Raw genomic sequence first — 22,331 nt, forward strand, 5'->3', positions numbered from 1 at the left:
AAAAGGGATGAGATCTCAATCCACATCTGGTTATATTCAAGATCCCTCTCGGATCTTCTTCTTCTTCAAAAGTCTTTCTCCCTTCAGTTCCTCTTCCTTAGTTTCTCCTCGTGGTCCTGAAATGGTTATTCAATAACCAATGAGACCACGTCCCGCCGAGTCCTACCCACTAAGACTCGATTAATAAACCAATACGCCATATGGTTGCCTAAGCACAACACGAGTCAGAGGACTTACCTTAGCCTCAGTTCCAACCTGCAATTCAAGGTTAAACATAGATATTCAAACAATTCACGACATACGATCAAGCTCTGGTCAATCGACTAAGTCGATTACATGTCAATTAGACCCTCTCTAGGTCATTCCCACTCATACCACGCTTTCTCGTGGGCGTACTCATTCACCAAATCACATGTGTTTCTCGGGCGTCGTTTCGCCAATGACATACCGATCACCGACACCGTGCGTTTTTTAAGGCGCCGTTTTCACTCAAAGTGATAACCTTGATCACCGAACCACGTGTCCTTTCAAGGGCGCGTTTTCGCCAAGGTGACATCGGCTATAGACAACATCGTGCGTTCTTAAGGCGCCGTTTCACCAGTGATATTCCCATAATCACCGAACCACGTTTGTCTATAAGTCATTCACGTGCTCTTTTGGCTGCGCCGTTTTCGCTGATACTTCCAATCACCGAACCACGATGTCCAATAATATCGTACCTGATTGGTCTCACCATTCTCCCTACTATATAGCCCATCAACGTACTGGCGCTATATATTCATGCTTGGCCATTACCAATCAAATATTCAATAACAAACAATTTAGGACAATTCCTAAAATTCCACAATAAATTCAATTCCACACAACGTAGAGCTCAATTAAATAAACGGACTGCACCACGACACCGGCACGAAATTCCTGGCCACCGGCCATCCCGGTTGAATTTCCGGAAAATAATTAATTAAATAAATAAATTTCGAAAATAAATAAATAAACATAAAAATCCAATTTAGGCCTATATTGCCTTATTGGAGCCCGAAACGGGTCGGGAAAATCCCGAGATACATTCAATAAATAATCAAACATTTCTACTTGCTAATAGCTAGGTCTAACCACCTAACATGCATCCTCAAGTCACTAATTTAATTGTTCTAACCTAATCTAACCACCTAAGTGCATGTAATTAAATCTAACCAACCCTAAGACATAATTAGCAAACTAATAAAGCATTAGTGAGTAAAACTCACTTGACAAAAGCGGAGACCGAAACACCGCAACGGCGACGCGACGGCGGCCGAAATCGGACTTTCGACGACACCGGCGGACTTGGACCGGGCTTTGGACTTGGCCCAACAAATCTCAGCCCAACTGAGATTTGTTCTTGCACTGGACTGGGCTTTTGGACTGGGCTGAACTTAATTGGGCTTGCAACTTGCTGGACTTGAACTAAGCTGAAAATGGGCTTGACCAATTAATTCACTTGGACTGACTTGAAAACTGCAGGAGGTGGGCCCCAGTAAAATTCTATTGATGGGCTGCTGGACAAAGACTTCACAGGCTTCATGGCTGAAGAAGAAGGCCCAAAGAAGCTGCTGGTTCTATTGAAATCAATTCATGGGCTTCAATGGCCCAACTGCTGGGCTGAATTTGGACTGACTGAAGCTTGCAGATCTCGCTGGCTTCGCTGGGCCGTTGCTGTTGAGATGGCCTCCACAATTTCGTGAGGGTTGAGGGCACGCCGCTGGAGAAAACTGAAGACGAAAGCTGCTCGTGGACTCTGCTTGAACGGTGGAGATGGGATTGACTCGGTGAAGACGCGTGAAGCTGAAGCTGACACAGCGAAGCAGCTCTACGCGAAGATGGATGATGCTGCAACGAAATCGAAGAGGGGCAGCTCGCGTGTGGCTTCACTCGGTGGGGAGACGTGGGCGTTCGCTGGCTCTTGGAGTCAAAGCCTGAAGACACTGCTCGATGTTGCTGCTGAACATGAAGTCATGCTGGTGGAGGCCACGCGTTGAGAAGAAACGGACGAGAGCAGGAGCTTCGGTGGAGTTTGTTCTTCACGGATGAGGCGGCTACTTCATGCGTTTGAAGAAGAAGACGCGTGGATGGGCAGCTTGTTGACTAAGAGAGGGCAGCTCGACAAAGACTAAAGCTGCGTGGAGATTTCTTCTTCGGTGGATGATGGCCGCCTGGGAGAGGAAACTCTCTGGGGTTTCGAAGGCTAACACCAGCTTCGCTGGTACTAGGCAAAGAAGTGGACTTGGAGAAGAGAAGACCAACGTTGGTGGAGGGTGTGGGCTTCCGTCCGGTGCGTGAACGAGAGAAAAGAATAAAAAGGATGAAAAGCAAGGCAGAGATAGAATATTGAAGAGGCTACACGGTTCATCAAACGAGATAGGGACAGAGGCGGTGAGAGACAGCGATGGGGAGAAAGCAGCTGGCTTTTGCTTTATTAAAAGGATTGGATCAAGGCCAAAATATCTAATATTCATCATAATTTTGGCCTCAAAAGTCCTCAAAATTATCCCTTGCATTAATTTCATGTCCCCTAATACTTTCCCACTTATAATTTCTCTATAACAACAAATTTTGAAGTCCCAAAATTGCTGCCCTTGCAAAGCTCCGAATTTCCAATTTCTTATTTTCAATTTCCTCACTCACTTCCCCGAATTGAGGTTCACTTTCACGAAGAAAAATCTCAAATGATTTTCTATAAATCTCGACACTCAAAGCGCTCGGGCCCGGAAGTCCAATTTTCTATCAATTTAGCCAATCCGAACTTCGCCAAATTTCCGCGACGTCCGAACCCAATTTCCGTAAAATTTCCCGACCTCCGAAAATCTTCCTGGGACCGAGTCGATGCTCCAAAAATTTATTGTGACATGGCCAAAACTTCAATTTCTGAAATCGGACTCGAATTGGCGGTTAATTTTCATTCGGCGCGTTTTTTAGCGTGACCTAGACTATCGGTAGTTTTCAGACTTTTTAAGGCAAATGACCCGTGGTCGATTTTCTTCGAGCCACTATGAACCCACTCGACTCAATGGCGACTCTTGATTGTCGTGAAAATCTCGAGGATTCACCACTGACACAGTGGTACCAAAACAATAAGAAAATCAGTCCTAGTGTCGGCATGAGAATTTTCTAATTTAGTGGTGTCACCCACGATTAGCCACACATCTCGCCGAACCGACCTATCTCCGATCTCTAATCGATTTTATACCGCGCCGCAATGGCCTCTAAAGATAGACACGGTCAAGAAGCCGATTCCCGATCGAATTCTCAAGTCTATTGCCTTAAAATTCCTTAATAATTTCCCCTCAAACTAGTCTAGTTATCTCGAGAGTGACTCGGCTCTGAGAATAACCCTATGACGCGTCAATGAAATGCCCGATTTATTCAAAAGAAGACAGGGTTGAAAATTTGGGATGTCACAACTCTTCCCTTCTTATAAAAATTTCGTCCTCGAAATTTAAACCTTACAAGACTTGATTAAAAAGGTGGGGTACAATTCTCTCATTGACTCCTCAATCTCCCATGTTGCTCCTTCGTACCGTGGTGTTGCTGCACCACTTTTGACTAAGGGAATAGTCTTTGTACGGAGAACTTGCTCTTTGCGATCAACAATCTAGACCGGTCTTTCGACGTATGACACACGGTCATCCACGTCCAATTCTTCAAAATTGAGTACGTGGGTCGAGTCAGGCTCATACTTCCTTAACATCGACACGTGAAAGACGTCATGCACTTGCACCAATCTTGGCGGCAACGCAAGACGATACGCTAAGGTCCCGATTCTCTCAAGAATCTCAAACGGACCTACGTACTTGACTCGCCTTGCCTTTCTTACCAAAGCGCGTTCCCCTCATTGGTGACACCTTCAAAAACGTGATCACCAACTTGGAATTCCAAAGACCTCCGCGCTTATCTCGCATAAATTTTCTGCTCGCTCCGCGCTGTCTTTAATCTGTCTCTGATCACTGTCACGGCATCTACTGACTACTGAACCAACTCTGGGCCTGTTATCTTTCTTTCCCCAACTTCATCCCAACACACTGGTGTTCTGCACGCTCTGCCATACAGTGCTTCAAAAGGAGCCATCTGAATACTCTGTTGATAACTGTTGTTGTAGGCGAATTCTACTCGATGAAGTCGATCTTCCCAACTTCCTTTGAAGTCTATAACACATGCTCAAAGATGTCCTCAAGGGTCTCAGATTGTTCTCTCGACTCGCCATCCGTCCGAGGATGATATGCCGTACTATATTGAAGCTTTGTACCAAGAGCACTCGCAAGCTCTTCCAAAAAAGCAGCAAAAGAAATCTCGGGTCTCTATCGATGTTATCGTAACCTAGCACTCCATGCATTCGAACCACTTGGCGCACATAGGTCTGCGTGCCTATCCAAACCGAGGTCCTTTCGAACCGCAATGAAGTGAGCCGACTTTGTCAGCCATCGACTACTACCCGCATCGAATCATTTCCTCTTGACTCCTCGGTAGTCCAAATACGAAATCCATCGCGATATGCTCCCATTTCCATTCTGGAATCGCGAGAGGTTGCAAAAGTCCTCCCGGCTTGCAATGCTGAGCTTTCACTTGTTGACATGTCAAACACTTGGCCACATGCTTGGCGATATCCGCCTTCATACCTGACCACCAATAATGTTGACGTAGATTCTGATACATTTTAGTGCTTTCAGGATGAATGCTGTAACTGCTACGATGTGCTTCAGATAAAATTTCTTCTCTAAGCTCTACATCGTCAGGTACAACCAATCGTCCTTGAAATCATAGTGTCCCGTCATCATAAATCTGAAAATCAGCCTTTCTTTTCTCTGCGTCTTCCTGAAGAATTCTCTGTACATCTGGGTCTGTCGGTTGGAGTTGTTTAATTCTAACTTGACATCCGGGGTTCACCCGAGGGTGGCCATAAACTCGAAAGGCGGCCTACCTCAAATTTGAATACCGAATCCCGAGCTCTCGATTAAGTTCCACTCCTTAATCAAGTATATGAGCCACCAAGACTTTCGACTTAAAGCATCGGTGACCTTGTTCGCTTTCCGGGTGATATAAAATATCACAAGCCGTAGTCTTTCAGAATTCCATCCATCTGCGCCTGCCTCATGTTCAACTCCTTTTGAGAGAATAAATACTTGAGACTTTGATGGTCCGTGAAGATTTGAAACTTTTCCCCGCACAAATAATGTCTCCAAATCCTCGTGGCAAAGATAATTGCGAGCTCTAGGTCATGCGTCGGTGGGTTCAATTCATGAGGTCTCAATCGACGGGAGGCGTACGCAACAACCCTACCATGTTGCATCAGCACGCAACCCAATCCCCTGAAAGACGCATCACTATAAATCTCGAATCCTCCAGGACCAGATGGAATTGTCAGCACAGGTGCGGTAGTTAGCTTTTCCTTCAGCTCTTGGAAACTACGCTCGCACTTGTCTGACCATATGAACTTCTCATTTTTCTTCGGGAGCTTTGTCAGAGGCGATGCTATCGATGAGAACCCTTCCACAAACTATCTGTAATAACCTGCTAACCCCCAGAAAACTTCTGATTTCTGCCACTGATGTCGGTCTCGGCCACTTGATCACGGCTTCTATCTTGCTCGGGTCGACGGAGATTCCTTCTCCGGAAATCACACGACCTAAGAACGCGACACGAGTCAACCAAAACTCGCATTTGCTAAACTTAGCATACAACCGATGCGTCCTAAAGTCCGGAGCACTAATCTTAGATGATTCTCGTGCTCTTCGTCACTTCTCGAATAGACCAAGATATCATCAATGAACACAATCACATACTGATGATCCACTTATTCATTGAACGTTCTGTTTGTCAAATCCATGACAGAAACTGGAGTGTTCACCAAGCCCAAACGATCTTACAATACTCTCGTAAAGACCATATCAAGTACGAACGACTGTCTTTCGTACAACCTCCTTCCTGGTTCGTAACTAACGACTTCATAATCTCAAGTCGACCTTTAAAACATCGATACTCTTTATAACTAGTCACACCATTCATTGATCTTTGGCAAAGAACACTTGTCCTTGATCTTCACCTAATTGAGTTGACGATAGTTGATGCACACTCGCAATAAAACCATCTTTCTTCTTCTCACAAACAAAACCGATGTTTCCCAAAAAGTGATGCACCGATATACACGAATTCCTCATTCATCAATCTTCACATCTGCATCTTCAATTCTACCACTTTAGACAACAACAGCTGGTAAGAAGTCTTCGAGAGCGGCTCTATCCCGGTGCTATCTCAATTGCAATTTCAATCTTTCTTTTCCGGCGGTAACCCAAGCAATTCCTTTGGAACCATCTTATAAATTTTCTGTATCACGGCCACCTTCTTCTCATTTTATTTCTTAACCGACACATCCACTACCGCTGTCAAATCAATCTTGGCAACCTCCGTCTAACAAACGGATTGTCTTTAGCCAACGAGATTATTAAAATCGAAGATTCTTTTCGACTCTTAATAATCTTGATATTTTCGCAAACTAATAGACTAAACTGGATTATTCCATGACCATGATTCCTTATCACCGTCGATGCTCTATGAACTCACACTATTCATGTGGCATCAAACTCACACCTCAAAGAACTAGTCAAGCACAACTATTGCTAGTGATTCCCTTCTTTTCACTTTTACCTCAACAATTTAAGTTCTACGAACTCAGCACAAAACTCTGCTACGTTACTCTGATAAAATCACCTCCAATACCTTCTTTCTCTAATCGGTGCAAGATCAATTCTACTCCCATTCCTTTCGCCATCCTAGTGGCGTTATGCCGCAGTAGCAATGCCTATGCTACCTTGGACTTCCACTGACAATCCTTCACCTGATGGACATGCTAGTCATCATCACAACATGTTCTAGTCATACTCGGACACTGGATTTATCCATACTTCCTTCTACAACTCTGACACCTATCTGGTGTGTCTTCTATCTCCTATCAAGTGCTAGCGTGCACTATTTCTTGCATCGGAGACCTATCCCAAAATTCCATAGTGCATTCTATGAAGCACCTTTTCTGACCTGTCTTATCGACGGTGACAGCAGTAACCGTTGTCGAGCTTTCATCTACTTATTTGGACAACCCATAACTCGCTATCCATGCTGGCGACACTTACCACGAATTCCCGTCCTCAGAATAAACGAGACTGATCCATACCATCTTCCATGGAACAACAAGTTCCATTTGTCTGAATGTTGACCTGACTATTCCACCCTTCCTATTAAGTGGAATAGAATACTCTTCTCTCAACATCAGTCTTTTCCCTAACCAAATTCCAAGTCTGCCTGCACTGAATCTTGACTCAGATATCAAAATCTATTCCTTGATCATCCTTCCAGGTTGAACCTCAGCAAAGGTGACAACAACAATAACTTGATCTTGATCTCACTGGCTCATCTAGAACCCAAGGAACACTTGCATCAGAACGATCCTATCGAACTTAGGATCATTCGACGCTACTACACTAGTACCAACCTGCAATGGTACTCTTACACTCGAGCTGGCCAGAGTCAACACTCTGCCACAACCACTCGGGTACGACCTTAGTCGTTGCATCATCCCGAGTTACAAAGGACATTGTCCTCTTACTAGGAGTTCTTAGCTCCTGATCGCTCATGGTTCAGTCTTTACACTGCAACCCGACTTCCAAACCCACATTGGATTAGAAGGTGAGCGATCCACACACCGCAAACAATTTTAGCATTCAGCTAACATAAACATGCACCAGCATGAATTTAAAGGTCTTTCCTACTAACTATCCCATGGTCAACGCTCCTTATCACTCCAATCTTCAACTTCGCTCTGATACCACAAAAGGGGATGTCACGCCCGAACCTCGACGCGCGCACAACCTTCTACTTGGTCGATTTTAGAATGCGATATCCTGGACTATGTATCGCCGACCCTTTCTTTTTCTTTAAGCACATGCGGAAGCAAAGCTATAAATCCCTGCATAATAAAACAATGGGATAGGAAAGTAGGCCATATTTTTCATATTGAAATTCATAACCACACTTTCATTAACAGCACAACTCATAGTATATTTACAATACTATTTACAACATAAAAGTCTCACACCTATCTACACTAAGACAGGGTGCACAAAAGGGATGAGATCTCAATCCACATCTGGGTTATATTCAAGATCCCTCTCTGGATCTTCTTCTTCTTCAAAAGTCTTTCTCCCCTTCAGGTTCCTCTTCCTTAGTTTCTCCTCGTGTCCCGAAATGGTTATTCAATAACCAATGAGACCACGTCTCGCCGAGTCCTACCCACTAAGACTCGATTAATAAACCAATACGCCATATGGTTGCCTAAGCACAACACGAGTCAGAGGACTTACCTTAGCCTCAGCTCCAACCTGCAATTCAAGGTTAAACATAGATATTCAAACAATTCACGACATACGATCAAGCTCTGGTCAATCGACTAAGTCGATTACATGTCAATTAGACCCTCTCTAGGTCATTCCCACTCATACCACGCTTTCTCAGTGGCGTACTCATTCACCAAATCACATGTGTTTCTCGGGCGTCGTTTTCGCCAATGACATACCGATCACCGACACCGTGCGTTCTTAAGGCGCCGTTTTCACTAGTGATAACCTTGATCACCGAACCACGTGTCCTTTCAAGGGCGCGTTTTCGCCAAGGTGACATCGGCTATAGACAACATCGTGCGTTCTTTAAGGCGCGTTTTCACCAAATGATATTCCCATAATCACCGAACCACGTTTGTCTATAAGTCATTTACGTGCGTTCTTTAAGGCGCCGTTTCGCGCTGATACTTCCAATCACCGAACCACGTATGTCCAATAATATCGTACCTGATTGGTCTCACCATTTTCCCTACTATATAGCCCATCAACGTACTGGCGCTATATATATTCATGCTTAGCCATTGCCAATCAAATATTCAATAACAAACAATTTAGGACAATTCCTAAAATTCCACAATAAATTCAATTCCACACAACGTAGAGCTCAATTAAATAAACGGACTGCACCACGACAATCGGCACGAAATTCCGGTCACCGGCCATCCCGGTTGAATTTCCGGAAAAATAATTAATTAAATAAATAAATTTCGAAAATAAATAAATAAACATAAAAATCCAATTTAGGCCTATATTGCCTTATTGGAGCCCGAACGGGTCGGGAAAAATCCCGAGATACATTCAATAAATAATCAAACATTTCTACTTGCTAATAGCTAGGTCTAACCACCTAACATGCATCCTCAAGTCACTAATTTAATTGTTCTAACCTAATCTAACCACCTAAGTGCATGTAATTAAATCTAACCAACCCTAAGACATAATTAGCAAACTAATAAAGCATTAGTGAGTAAAACTCACTTGACAAAAGCGGAGACCGAAACACCGCAACGGCGACGCGACGGCGGCCGAAATCGGACTTTCGACGACACCGGCGGACTTGGACCGGGCTTTGACTTGGCCCAACAAATCTCAGCCCAACTGAGATTTGTTCTTGCACTGGACTGGGCTTCCTTTGGACTGGGCTGAACTTAATTGGGCTTGCAACTTGCTGGACTTGAACTAAGCTGAAAATGGGCTTGACCAATTAATTCACTTGGACTGGACTTGAAAACTGCAGGAGGTGGGCCCCAGTAAAATTCTATTGATGGGCTGCTGGACAAAGACTTCACAGGCTTCATGGCTGAAGAAGAAGGCCCAAAGAAGCTGCTGGTTCTATTGAAATCAATTCATGGGCTTCAATGGCCCAACTGCTGGGCTGAATTTGGGACTGAAGCTTGCAGATCTCGCTGGCTTCGCTGGGCCGTTGCTGTTGAGATGGCCTCCACAATTTCGTGAGGGTTGAGGGCACGCCGCTGGAGAAAACTGAAGACGAAAGCTGCTCGTGGACTCTGCTTGAACGGTGGAGATGGGATTGACTCGGTGAAGACGCGTGAAGCTGAAGTTGACACAGCGAAGCAGCTCTACGCGAAGATGGATGATGCTGCAACGAAATCGAAGAGGGGCAGCTCGCGTGTGGCTTCACTCGGTGGGGGAGACGTGGGCGTTCGCTGGCTCTTGGAGTCAAAGCCTGAAGACACTGCTCGATGTTGCTGCTGGGCTGAACATGAAGTCATGCTGGTGGAGGCCACGCGTTGAGAAGAAACGGACGAGAGCAGGAGCTTCGGTGGAGTTTGTTCTTCACGGATGAGGCGGCTACTTCATGCGTTTGAAGAAGAAGACGCGTGGATGGGCAGCTTGTTGACTAAGAGAGGGCAGCTCGACAAAGACTAAAGCTGCGTGGAGATTTCTTCTTCGGTGGATGATGGCCGCCTGGGAGAGGAAACTCTCTGGGGTTTCGAAGGCCAACACCAGCTTCGCTGGTACTAGGCAAAGAAGTGGACTTGGAGAAGAGAAGACCAACGTTGGTGGAGGGTGTGGGCTTCCGTCCGGTGCGTGAACGAGAGAAAAGAATAAAAAGGATGAAAAGCAAGGCAGAGATAGAATATTGAAGAGGCTACACGGTTCATCAAACGAGATAGGGACAGAGGCGGTGAGAGACAGCGATGGGGAGAAAGCAGCTGGCTTTTGCTTTATTAAAAGGATTGGATCAAGGCCAAAATATCTAATATTCATCATAATTTTGGCCTCAAAAGTCCTCAAAATTATCCCTTGCATTAATTTCACGTCCCCCTAATACTTTCCCACTTATAATTTCTCTATAACAACAAATTTTGAAGTCCCAAAATTGCTGCCCTTGCAAAGCCCGAATTTCCAATTTCTTATTTTCAATTTCCTCACTCACTTCCCGAATCAGGTTCAATTTCGATGAAGAAAAATCTCAAATGATTTTCTATAAATCTCGACACTCAAAGCGCCACTGGAAGTCCAATTTTCTATCAATTTAGCCAATCAACTTCGCCAAATTTCCGCGACGTCCGAACCCAATTTCCGTAAAATTTCCCGAATCTCCGAAAATCTTCTGGACTGAGTCGATGCTCCAAAAATTTATTGTGACATGGCCAAAACTTCAATTTCTGAAATCGGACTCGAATTGGCGGTTAATTTTCATTCGGCGCGTTTTTTTAGCGTGACCTAGACTATCGGGTAGTTTTCAGACTTTTTAAGGCAAATGACCCGTGGTCGATTTTCTTCGAGCCACTATGAACCCACTCGACTCAATGGCGACTCTTGATTGTCGTGAAAATCTCGAGGATTCAATTACGGACACAGGGTACCAAAACAATAAGAAAATCAGTCTAGTGTCGGCCGATGAGAATTTTCTAATTTAGTGGGGTCACCCACGATTAGCCACACATCTCGCCGAACCGACCTATCTCTCGATCTCTAATCGATTTTATACTCGCGCCGCAATGGCCTCTAAAGATAGACACGGTCAAGAAGCCGATTCCCGATCGAATTCTCAAGTCTATTGCCTTAAAATTCCTTAATAATTTCCCAGCTAGTCTAGTTATCTCGAGAGCGATCGGCTCGAGAATAACCCTATAGACGCGTCAATGAAATGCCCGATTTATTCAAAAGAGAAGACAGGGTTGAAAATTTGGGATGTCACAGTCGCCGGCCCCTGGCGAGGCTCGGCCTCACCTTGGTTGGGCCAGCTCGAGCTCACCCAGATCCAGCGAGGCCGAGCTCGCCCAACCACCGGCGAGCCTCACCGTGGTTGGGCGAGGCCACCGGCCTCGTTGACCGGCCGCGCCCATGGCCGAGGTTGACGACCAGCCAAAAGGAAGAAAAAGAAAACAAAACGAAAAAAATAATAAAAAAAAAATTAAAAGAACAAAAATTATATAGTTTACCAAACGTGTTTTTATTCTTTTTCTATTCCAGAAATAGAAATCATATAAGTTTACCAAACACGTTCTTTTATTCAAAAATTGTTCCCCGGAACATAAATAGTTTTTTTTTTTAATTTCTATTCTCAGGAACAATTTTTGAATAGAAACATTACCAAGCACAGCCTAATTATACGAAAGATTGCATTAATTAGGGTCATTGAGAGAGAGAGAGAGAGAGAGAGAGGGACAAGAGTAATTGAGGGTAGTTGTGGGTGTTGAAATGGCCTTTAATGCGATGAGTCCCTCTTCCAGAAATGAATGGTTTTCTGCATTTTACTGTTTGTTTACTTGACCACTCACCATCAATGATGTCTATCTCCTTGTCCTTTCATCTGCTACTATTGCACAAACTTATAAGTATACATAAGATTGGTTTAATTAGGGTAGTTGAGACAGACACAGAGATTAAATGAGAATAGTTAGGGGAAGCTAAGACGGTGTTTAATGCGACAACTACTTTTCCTTGCATCCTCATAAATGTATGACAACTGACCAGGTGCCCTCACTTGTTTGGCCTCTTTCCTTTTACTGTCGAGAAACACTACTTTCCCACTTCAACCCTCCCCTCCTGAGGCAATGATCAATTAAGCAAAAGGTCAGCCAATTATTAAGCAAAAACTAACGGCTCTCTCGACGAGGCCCAAATGAATTGCTTGCTTAGTTTAAAATAGTGATTTCATCGTTGCACAATTGTATGTCATCATAACATTTTTGAAAAGAGGAGTTTCCTTAATATTTTAAAACTATGATGCGGACATGAACAATGGAGTCATGCTCCGTGAATCCCCAATTCCCTTTTCCACATACAAGAAGATATTATTGCTTCGCCTTTCTAATTCTATAGTCTAGGCTTAACCACCTGGAGCCTCAAGAAGCATCGAGTTCAAAAGCTCCTTCTCACAGCTTCTCAAGAAATTTGAAGACGCGGGTATAAGGGATAAAGTAAACAAAGTGAAAACTTGAGCTAAGAACAAACTATAATACAAGGAAAGCTTTCAAATTTGAAGACATACCATGAATGAATCAAGCTTGGGATCTTTCCATGGATATATTCATATAAGATAGCTGTATCACCACTTTGAAAAATGGATGGTCCGATTCAAATTTGTTGGCTAATTGAATCCTATTAAGAGTAATGCGTTTGGAAATGATTGATCAAACGATGTGGTAGTCTGACCAACTTATTCACATCACATTTATAAATCAGTTTTATAAATTAATTGTTATAGTTGTATCATCACTATTTCTTGATAATATTCAAACAATTTGTGTGTAAAAGAATAAAAAAAATTTGTCTTGATTTGTGCCTCACTAGACGCACTAGACCGAGAAGACATTACAACTTAAAAAATATGAGTAATTGAAAAAGATGAGCTATTTCGACTCAAACGATTGTAAAAATAAGAAGAATAGAAAAGATCATATTGACCTTGACTGTAACCATTGTTTAGGAAATCCATCACGCATGAGGGAAGGACGTTCCATGTTGCCATTGGAGCCAATTTTGAAGGGAAAAAATGGTTTTTTAATTGCATGAACGCAGTCCTCATGAGCACAAATGATCTTACTCTTTGTGTAATGTGATTTTCACTTGAGACCCAAATGATACACGTTGAAACCAAATATCTCTCATATATTACTTTATCTAATTACTTTAATATCGTGGAGTTTTTAACATGTGGAAATAGAATTTCACGATGAAGGGAGAAGATACAATTAGACAAACAAAATTGACAAGTGCAAAATATCAATTCACTAAAAAAATTATGAAATATAGGAGGTTCGGATTCTGTCACGATCAATATGGAGATATTAGAAGAATCTTCCATTCTCATTAAAGTTCAGTAGTATTGTTGGAAAATTACACAATCAACAAACAATATATTGCACAGAATAAATATTTTGAGGAAAAGTGCAATTAAGTGCTCTTTGTAAAGTTTCACCTAATTTAACTAATGTGTTAGTCCAATCATGGCCAATTGTCCTACATTTAAGGAAGATGGTGCAAAGTAGACTAAAACTACAAGAAATGACGTTGTTCCTTCTTAGATAAACAGCGTTGGTGCTTGGTCGAGAGGCTAAAGTAAATCACCAAATCTTGAGCTCTAATGTTCGACTTAAACGAAAAGGTTGATGGTATAAGGCAACAAATAGGAGCAAGGCCCAACATTCCTACAAGCAAGTGATTGATTGAAAGTTATAACTATCAAGTGAATATTTTTTAAACGTAAACACAAATCAAAGAGCATGAAAATGGATATTTGTTTTAGCAAAGACCCAAACCATGATTAAAAAAAGAAAAAAAAAAAAAGAGGAGATGGGTACAAGCTCGTTAACCTAACTTCAGTTTTTTGTTTGTTTGTTTGTTTTTTTTTTTTTTGGGTCCGAACCTAACCTTAGTCTAGGCCTTAATTAAATGCCAATCAATTCCTTGGGCATAGAAATGGATGATTTTCTACATTATTGTTCCTTTAGTGGACCAGTCACCATCACCAATTCCATCCTTTCCTCTGCTAATGGGCAAACGTTGATGCACGGCTGGTCTGCTAATGTATTAATTAGTCCTAATCCATCCTTTCATCCTTCCCTCCACAGTTAATGGACAAACATTGATTAGGTACCAATCCTAAATTCGCTCATTGTGTCAGTCGATGAAATCATATTTAAAAGGTTCAATATTAAGAAAAATCCTAAATTGGTATATCTGTGAAATATTTATCTCAAACTATTTTTTATCATAAAAAATCCCAAATTGATATACATGTGACAAAATAAGGGAAGTCTCAATAAATAAAATTTCGAAATTATTATTTATTAATTTTTTTAATTTCTGAAAATTCTCAATAAACAAAAACAAACTTTGAATTGATTAAAATTAATATGATTAGTGCTAATTAAATATCGCAAAAGAATCGCGCACCTGCACACGGATATGGTGAGGTTTAGCCCACACCCAATCATCTCTTTAGGTACACTAAAAAAACCCCACACTTATTAATTGGCCCACTTCCTCCCACTTTTCTTATGTGGAACAAGGAAAATGCACTTAGTTTATTTTTACAACCAAAAACTTCCAACATGTACAAACCTTTGGACCACTTTGAGGGTGCAAAGTCAGACATTCTTGATCAAGTGGGTCGATAACTTGGCGTTGCACAGCTTCATACTATAGCGTCATAAGCCAAAGCTCTGTCGGTTACTGATACGGCCATGGGGCATGCAACGGTGAGCTAGTAAACGGGGATCGCACGACGTGCCTACCATCAGCTGGCAAGTAGGTCAATTAAAGTGAGCAAAGCATCAAGACTCATGTTTAGATTCAGGAGGTAAGAGGCTTAGCACTATCCCAAATAAGAGATCAGTACTTACGCGTGATTCATGTGTTTTATGAGGATCACATCTTGGAATTTGAGAAGGGAGCAAGAAGAGGTTGTCATTTTCTCTTTGGAATGCATATTGTATTGAAATTATTAATGCATGGAACCCACATAGTTAGGTTGACCCAAGGCTTGGCCATGAAGACCTGCGATTCAGGCCATCAGTCGCCTGGGTCGCACGACCCAAGCGTTGCCTGAGGTCCGGCAACAGTCGTTGGGGTCGGGCAACCCTCAAGCGGCAGCCGTCGGCACAAGCGACCCCTAGCCGCCGGTTGGCGGCCTCCAATCAGCTTCTCCACTGAAGAAGATGAACAGTGATGAACAGTAATCGGAACTTACATTCCGAAAATGCAAGTTCCCAAAGGACCTCTAGACTTGCTTTGGACTGAGGGCCCTTAGAGTCATTTGGAAATGCAATTGCATCTTGCCAAAGTCACCCAAAAAATTGAGGCAAATGCGTTTGCATTTGACCAAGGGACTTTAGAGTCCCAAAGCTCATTCCCAAAGCCGAACCAAACGGGGCCAAACTTCCAACATGTACAAGCCTTTGGACCCCTTTGAGGGTGCAAAGTTAGACATTCTCGATCAAGTGGGTTGATAACTTGGCGTTGGACGGCTTCCTACTGTGGTGTCGCAAGCCAAAGCTCTATTGGTTTCGCACAATGGCGAGCTGGTAAACAGGGATCGCATGACGTGCCTACCATCGGCTGGCAAACAGGTCAATGAAAGTGAGCAGAGCATTAAGACTCAGGTTTAGATTCAAGAGGTAAGAGGCTTAGCATTGTCTTGAATAAGAGATCGGTACTTACGCATGATTCATGTGTTTTATGAGGATCACATCTTGGAATTTTGCGAAGGGAGCGAGAAGAGCTTGTCATTTTCTCTTCGGAATTGGGTCTTCAAAGTCTTTATCTCTTTGGAATGCATATTGTTGAAATTATTAATGCATGGAACCCACATAGCTAGGTTGAGATTTAGGAGGTAAGAGGCTTAGTACTGTCTTGAATAAGAGATCTGTACTTACACGTGATTCATGTGTTTTATGAGGATCACATCTTCGAATTTGCGAAGGGAGCGAGAAGAGCTTGTCATTTTCTCTTCGAAATTGGGTCTTCAAAGTCATTTTCTCTTTGGAATGCATATTGTATTGAAATTATTAATGCATGGAACCCACATAGCTAGGTTGAGATTCAGGAGGTAAGAGGCTTGGCACAGTTTTGAATAAGAGATCAGTACTTACGCATGATTCATGTGTTTTATGAGGATCACATCTTGGAATTTGCGAAGGGAGCGAGAAGAGGTTGTCATTTTCACTTTGGAATTGGGTCTTCAAAGTCTTTTTCTCTTTGGAATGCATATTGTATTGAAATTATTAATGCATGGAACCCACATAGCTGGGTTGACCTAGGGCTTGGCCACAAAGACCCGTCAAACCTCGCACATATAAATACAGACTTGCTTTAATTGCTGTAACTCAACATTCGAAAATTTTAGAAGTTGAAATTGCTCAGGTATGTGCCTTTTTTTTATCTTGCACATTAAATATGCATTCAAGTTTGATTAATTTTAACTAGAGTTTTTTTTTTTATATATTTAATTATCGACGTGAGTTTAAATATTACATCTATAGTGATGCTTATACGCGAAAAATTGGTCCATGTCTCTATTGAGTCAAATTCGACTAGAAGGCTGATCAGATCCCAGTCAAAGTGTCATCAATTGTGAAGAAATAAAAGTTCAGTGCCGATAATAAAACTCAAAGTGACGCAACTTGATTGCAAAATCTACGAATGCTCATAGAAAATCAACACTTTTAAAAGAAAAAAAAAATTCTTAAAATGATCGCTTGTATCACTTAGAATAATGAATGTGATGAAAATATTTTCATCATTAATGATAATCTATAGATATAGATTGTTACTAATAACAAGAATATTTTCTGTTGGTTAATCGGTTAATTTTCTTAATGTTTCATAATTCTTATCCACAGGATGGGTACCGGAATTCTTAAAGGGACATTTGAGTCATTTGAGAATGAAAGCAAGAACGGTACGTAGCATGCACATTTTGAATTTAATTTGCATTTATTCAAATATATAATAATATATTTATATTTAATTGACAAGATCATGTAATTTTTCATGCAACCAATATAAACAAATATGGCTGGTCAATTTCGTCTATGACAGATCAATGTAAGAGTTTTCCTAATGTGGACTATATTAATTGATATTGTAATTTACCATTTTATTACGGTCAGGTTGTTTGTAGCAATTAGCAAGTTGTACATTTACCATGGTATCACCCAAAGCTTGCGGATAAATAAATACAGCTTCGATTATTCTGTGCAAAGAAGCAGGAAATGAGAAGCCGAGAAACGCTGGAGCTACGCGAAAGCTTGATGTGAAGATCGTGAACACAGCTCATGTTTCTCCAGTGAGGGAAACGTTTGGTGGGCTCTACATTCTCTCGAACCTCGACCAGACCTTCCCATACGTGATTGAGACCGTGCTCACCTTCAAGGGCGAAGGGAGGGGAAGGCCTCCCACCACGATCGAGACGATCAAAGATTCACTGGCCAAGGCATTGGTCGAGTTCTATCCATTTGCGGGCAGACTTGTCGTGGGGAGCGATGGGAGGATGGCGGTGAGATGCACTGGAGAAGGTGTCTTGTTTGTCGAAGCGACATCGGAGGATGACATTGGAGTGCTGGGCGATATCAGCGCCATCAATCCCACCATGCTGCGAAAACTCGTGAAGCACAGCGACGGAGCCCCGACCATATTGGAAGTACCTTTGCTAACGGTGCAGGTAAATACTATTGAAAATGGTGGGTTTCACTAGATCCGACGGTCTTATTTAGTTTAGTACACATAAGTAGATATCCACTTACAGTTTATCATGAAATCCAGGTGACGACATTCAAGTTCGGAGGGATCGTCATTGGCATCCTCATGAATCACGTCCTTGTCGACGGGAAAGCCCTCACAGACTTTGTAGCTTACTGGACAGACCTGGCTCGAGCCAAGCCGCCATCAATTCTTCCCTTTCTTGATCGATCAGTGTTGCACCCGAGGCGACCTCCGCACATTAATTTCCCCCACCATGAGTATGCTCCGAGAGATCGGCAGCCCGGTCGTGTGGTCGACCCCCAAACCAAGCCCCTCATTTATAGATCCTTCTGCTTCAAGCCACACGCTCTCATTCAGCTCAAGAAAGCGTCAAGAATCACGACCCAGAATGGCTCTTCCGTAGTCCCGACGACATTCGAAGTCATATCAGCGCTTGTGTGGATCTCGCGAACCAAAGCTCTTGGAATCGGTCCTCACGAGACGACGAAGCTACTCACTGCAGTCGACGGCCGCCCCAAGTTCAACCCCCCACTGCCGAGTGGCTACTTCGGGAACGGCATCGCTTGGTCCTGCGCTAAGTGCAGCGCGGGCGAATTGACCCGTAATCCCTTCTCGTTTGCTGTCAGGACTGTGCACGAGGCGCTTGCATCCGTCACCGAGAGTTACATAAGGTCGACCATCGACCACGTCGAGTTGAACAGGGTCCTAGTTGACTGCAAGGGCAGCACTTGCTGCATTAGCAAGTGGAGCCGACTTCCTTTCTACAAGATGGATTTCGGGTTCGGGAGGCCATTCCAGGTGGCACCGGCGACGGTCCCCGACAAACTCATCTTGGTTACTTCCCGGAGCAGGGAGAGCGACGAGTTGGTTGTGTCCTTGGGGCTTACTTGCGACGCCATGGATGTTTTCTCGAAGTTGATTCAGCATGAGCTCACGCTGAAAAGCAAGTTCTAGTCTCATCCATGGATATGAGTATATGAAGCTTAGTTTTCACGCCCTTGGTTTTAAGTAGGACTAGCGCAGTGGTGTTGTGCTGCTTCTGCCTATTGTTTTATATGATATGCTTCCATTAATAAAGTGATGTACTTTCCAGAAAATGGAATCTTATAGATACAAATGTCAATTTATGAAAGAGCGCCCATAACATACACTAGTAATGTGAAGAAAAGTTCTACGCATGTGATTTTGTACACCATTGATTAGATATTAAGAGTAAATTAAGGGCATATGAGGCCATTAGTGTGAGAAAATATTAACCACACAAGTTGTGGAAGGAAAAGAAAGTGAAAAAAAGAAAATAAAAAGTAGGCTCTATACTAGCTTGGACACTTGTCTCGGTTATTTATTGGCTAATGTCTAAAAGAGAGAAGGTAGACTTGTCTTGGTCTAAAGTTGGATTTGTCTTGGCCTTCTCCTCTCTCTCTCTCTCTACATGCGACCTCTCATTTGTAGGTTCCAAAGTCTACCATTCACACTTAGATCCTAGGATATTAATGAGTCTAGGCTATGAAGATATCTTTTTCCCCCACTTTATTTAATACATTCACATTTGTTCACATTTGTTCACACTTATTTTCTAAGAAGGTTTGACTAACCTAAGGCCTATCTTAGCCTTCTAGTTGGGACCAAAATAAGAATCGAAATCGAGGATGTTACAATCCTTGAGTTACTTTGAGCCGTGCACAATCTTTTGATTTGCTCACAATCGCACGGAAGTGAACTAATAACTTTTCTCCTTCGTCAACAGTTCATGTGATCTGTCTTTGAATCTAACACGGTAAAGAAAACTAACATAAGATCCCCGATCCATGAGTTTGATTGATAATAAAAAAAAAAAAAAAAGCACCAGAGAAGGCTCCTTCTCCATCATCATGTGGAATTTCTTTGCATTTCTTCTTTTTCCCCCTCCTTTCACGAAGAGAAAGACTACATGAGATTAGTGGTAGTTTATGCTAGTCTCCCTGATATGAGAGCGGCTTTGCTAACCGTCCCTCAGTCAAGTGACGGAGGAACGGTCAACTAATGGCCACACATTCCCAAGGGAAACTGGTTGACTTTGTCACCCGATTTCCCGACTTTATTTTTTTTTTATTTTGATTTTTATCTTTTCTAAAGAAAACTAGTGAGAATATCAACTAGTGTCCCTCCTTTACTTTTTTTAAATTTTATTTTCCAGAAAAAATTAATGAGAACCCTCCTAATAAAAAATACAAGTAAAAAACAAGTGATCAAAGTGATAATTTCTTATGTTTGTGCACATAAGACTCAAAGCCATACTCGAAGAACCCTTCAAAATTCCAATACAATCCAAACATCATTAGTTGCAAGTAAAAATATTATCACCTATTAAAAAGAAATAGTTAATGTCATTATATAGATATATTAAATTTAAAAGATGAAATACACTTGAAACGTTGGTTTTGCACTAATAACAAAATCATTGTGCAATGAATTGGCTCCTCAGTCTTTTCACCAAAATCAAATTGTTCTAAAAAGACTCCAAGTAACCTAAAATTAAGACGAGTAATATTGATTATGCATAAAACAAATGAAGAAAAGAAAAAGGACAAAATAAAAGTAATGAATTAGAAGAGAAGAAAATTCACCCCATTGATCCAATTCTTGTAGATGAAGATGTGTTGGGTCCTAAACCATTACAAAATCAATCTTAAGATCACATGAGTCAAAACTAAGCCAAAAAATGATTTTTGAACAATTTGGATACAAATTTTACCTAAAATAGTTTCAACGTTTGGTTCATTGAGAAGATTCACATAATCACGAGATATTTGACGCTATATCATTTTATATAGATAATAAGTCAATTTATAGTAAGGTATTTTAATTCAAAATAAAATAAAAACATGTATCAGCAATGATTGAAAACCTCGATTCTTTCTTGATTGCAAATCAGATTTCGAAAATAGCTATGGTGACTTATCTCATTCGAATTATCAATTGTGTTAAAATCAATGAAATTCCTTATACCCTCATCCTAGCCAATTGTATACATTAATTCAACTAGTATACGCTATGAAATAAATTTTCAAATAATTCTACATAATTCCTTGGAAACCCCATACCATGCGAACCAAATTCACAGGAGAGTTAATGTGCATCAAGCGATCAAGGATTGTTTTCTTCTACAAGAAAGTTTATGTGCATTAGTTTAGCAAAGTACTATTAATCTGATAGTAAATATATGATAAAATTATGTCACGTTAACTAGAATTATCAGTGAAAATGTTCTTAAACTTTAAAGTATATAGTTTAATACAGATAATAATAACAATGTATCTTGAATGCAAAATAGATAAATCTACCTTTGTAGATGCTTTTCGTTTGTGTTTCTCAATTGGATTATTGAATCAATTTTCTCTTGGACAACCAATCTTTCGTTGGATTGGATCCTTTATTTGAATGTTTTGAGTGTCATTCTGATAGAAATTGTTTAGGTGCTCTTCAGCCTGATTGAGGCCTGCAATCTGAATCTTTTTATTTGCTTCCTTCAATACTTGCACAACAAATTTAAATCGCTCTCTAGATTTTCAACCTTCTTGTATGATCTAGATAGTATAATTATATAAGCGATCATACCATTCGTTTGGTTTGTCAAATTTGACACCGTTAGATATGGAGTTCAAAAGGTATGAACGCTTGAAATCCTTTTTCCATCAAGACAATATGTAATTGTCCAGTATGTCATTTACTCCAATGTGATAAAGAACACATAGTGCATGTCTAAAAAGATAATCCTTGAAAGCAAACATCCTATGAATGCCCTCAACTTCATTGCCCGTGCTACAATACAAAACCTCAAATTTGACAATTTTGGAATTACCATTATCATGATTACTTTGACGCTCTTTTACTCCGAAAGTTGGTGTTGCTCCATTTGTGTGAACTTGAGTAACGTTAAAGCTTGCAGCATCATCTCAACTTCAACTTGAAACTTTTTAAAGATGCTATGAGTACACATGGAGGAGAGTTGCTTCTCATAATAAATCTTTGTTTTCAACTAAGGTTCTGATTGTCTAGAAATCAAAATCAATAGGACCTTCTTTTTGATACTTGTCCTTGAGTGCAAGCTCATATTTAGAGACAAAATCACTCAAACGTGTCCATAAAAAGCATACTCTCACTTCTTTGAGTAGTTGGCATGCTTGCAAAAAAGGTAGTTTTCAAATATATTGGCATTCCTACTCCTCATACAATGTTTGAAGCTAG

The 22,331-nt window shown here is 41.5% G+C and overlaps 1 protein-coding gene across 1 annotated transcript; it reads left to right on the top strand.

The window, feature by feature from the left end:
- Positions 1 to 2,184: 2,184 nt before the first annotated feature.
- On the top strand, positions 2,185 to 19,058 carry LOC120295891 (omega-hydroxypalmitate O-feruloyl transferase-like). The gene is made up of 4 exons (XM_039317501.1): positions 2,185 to 2,294; positions 17,243 to 17,301; positions 17,585 to 18,063; positions 18,165 to 19,058. The coding sequence occupies exons 1-4, from the start codon at positions 2,185 to 2,187 to the stop codon at positions 19,056 to 19,058; spliced, it is 1,542 nt and encodes a 513-aa protein (XP_039173435.1).
- The last annotated feature ends 3,273 nt before the right edge of the window (positions 19,059 to 22,331 follow it).

Source organism: Eucalyptus grandis, chromosome 7, assembly GCF_016545825.1.
Source record: "Eucalyptus grandis isolate ANBG69807.140 chromosome 7, ASM1654582v1, whole genome shotgun sequence".
Classification (NCBI taxonomy): Eukaryota; Viridiplantae; Streptophyta; class Magnoliopsida; order Myrtales; family Myrtaceae; genus Eucalyptus; species Eucalyptus grandis.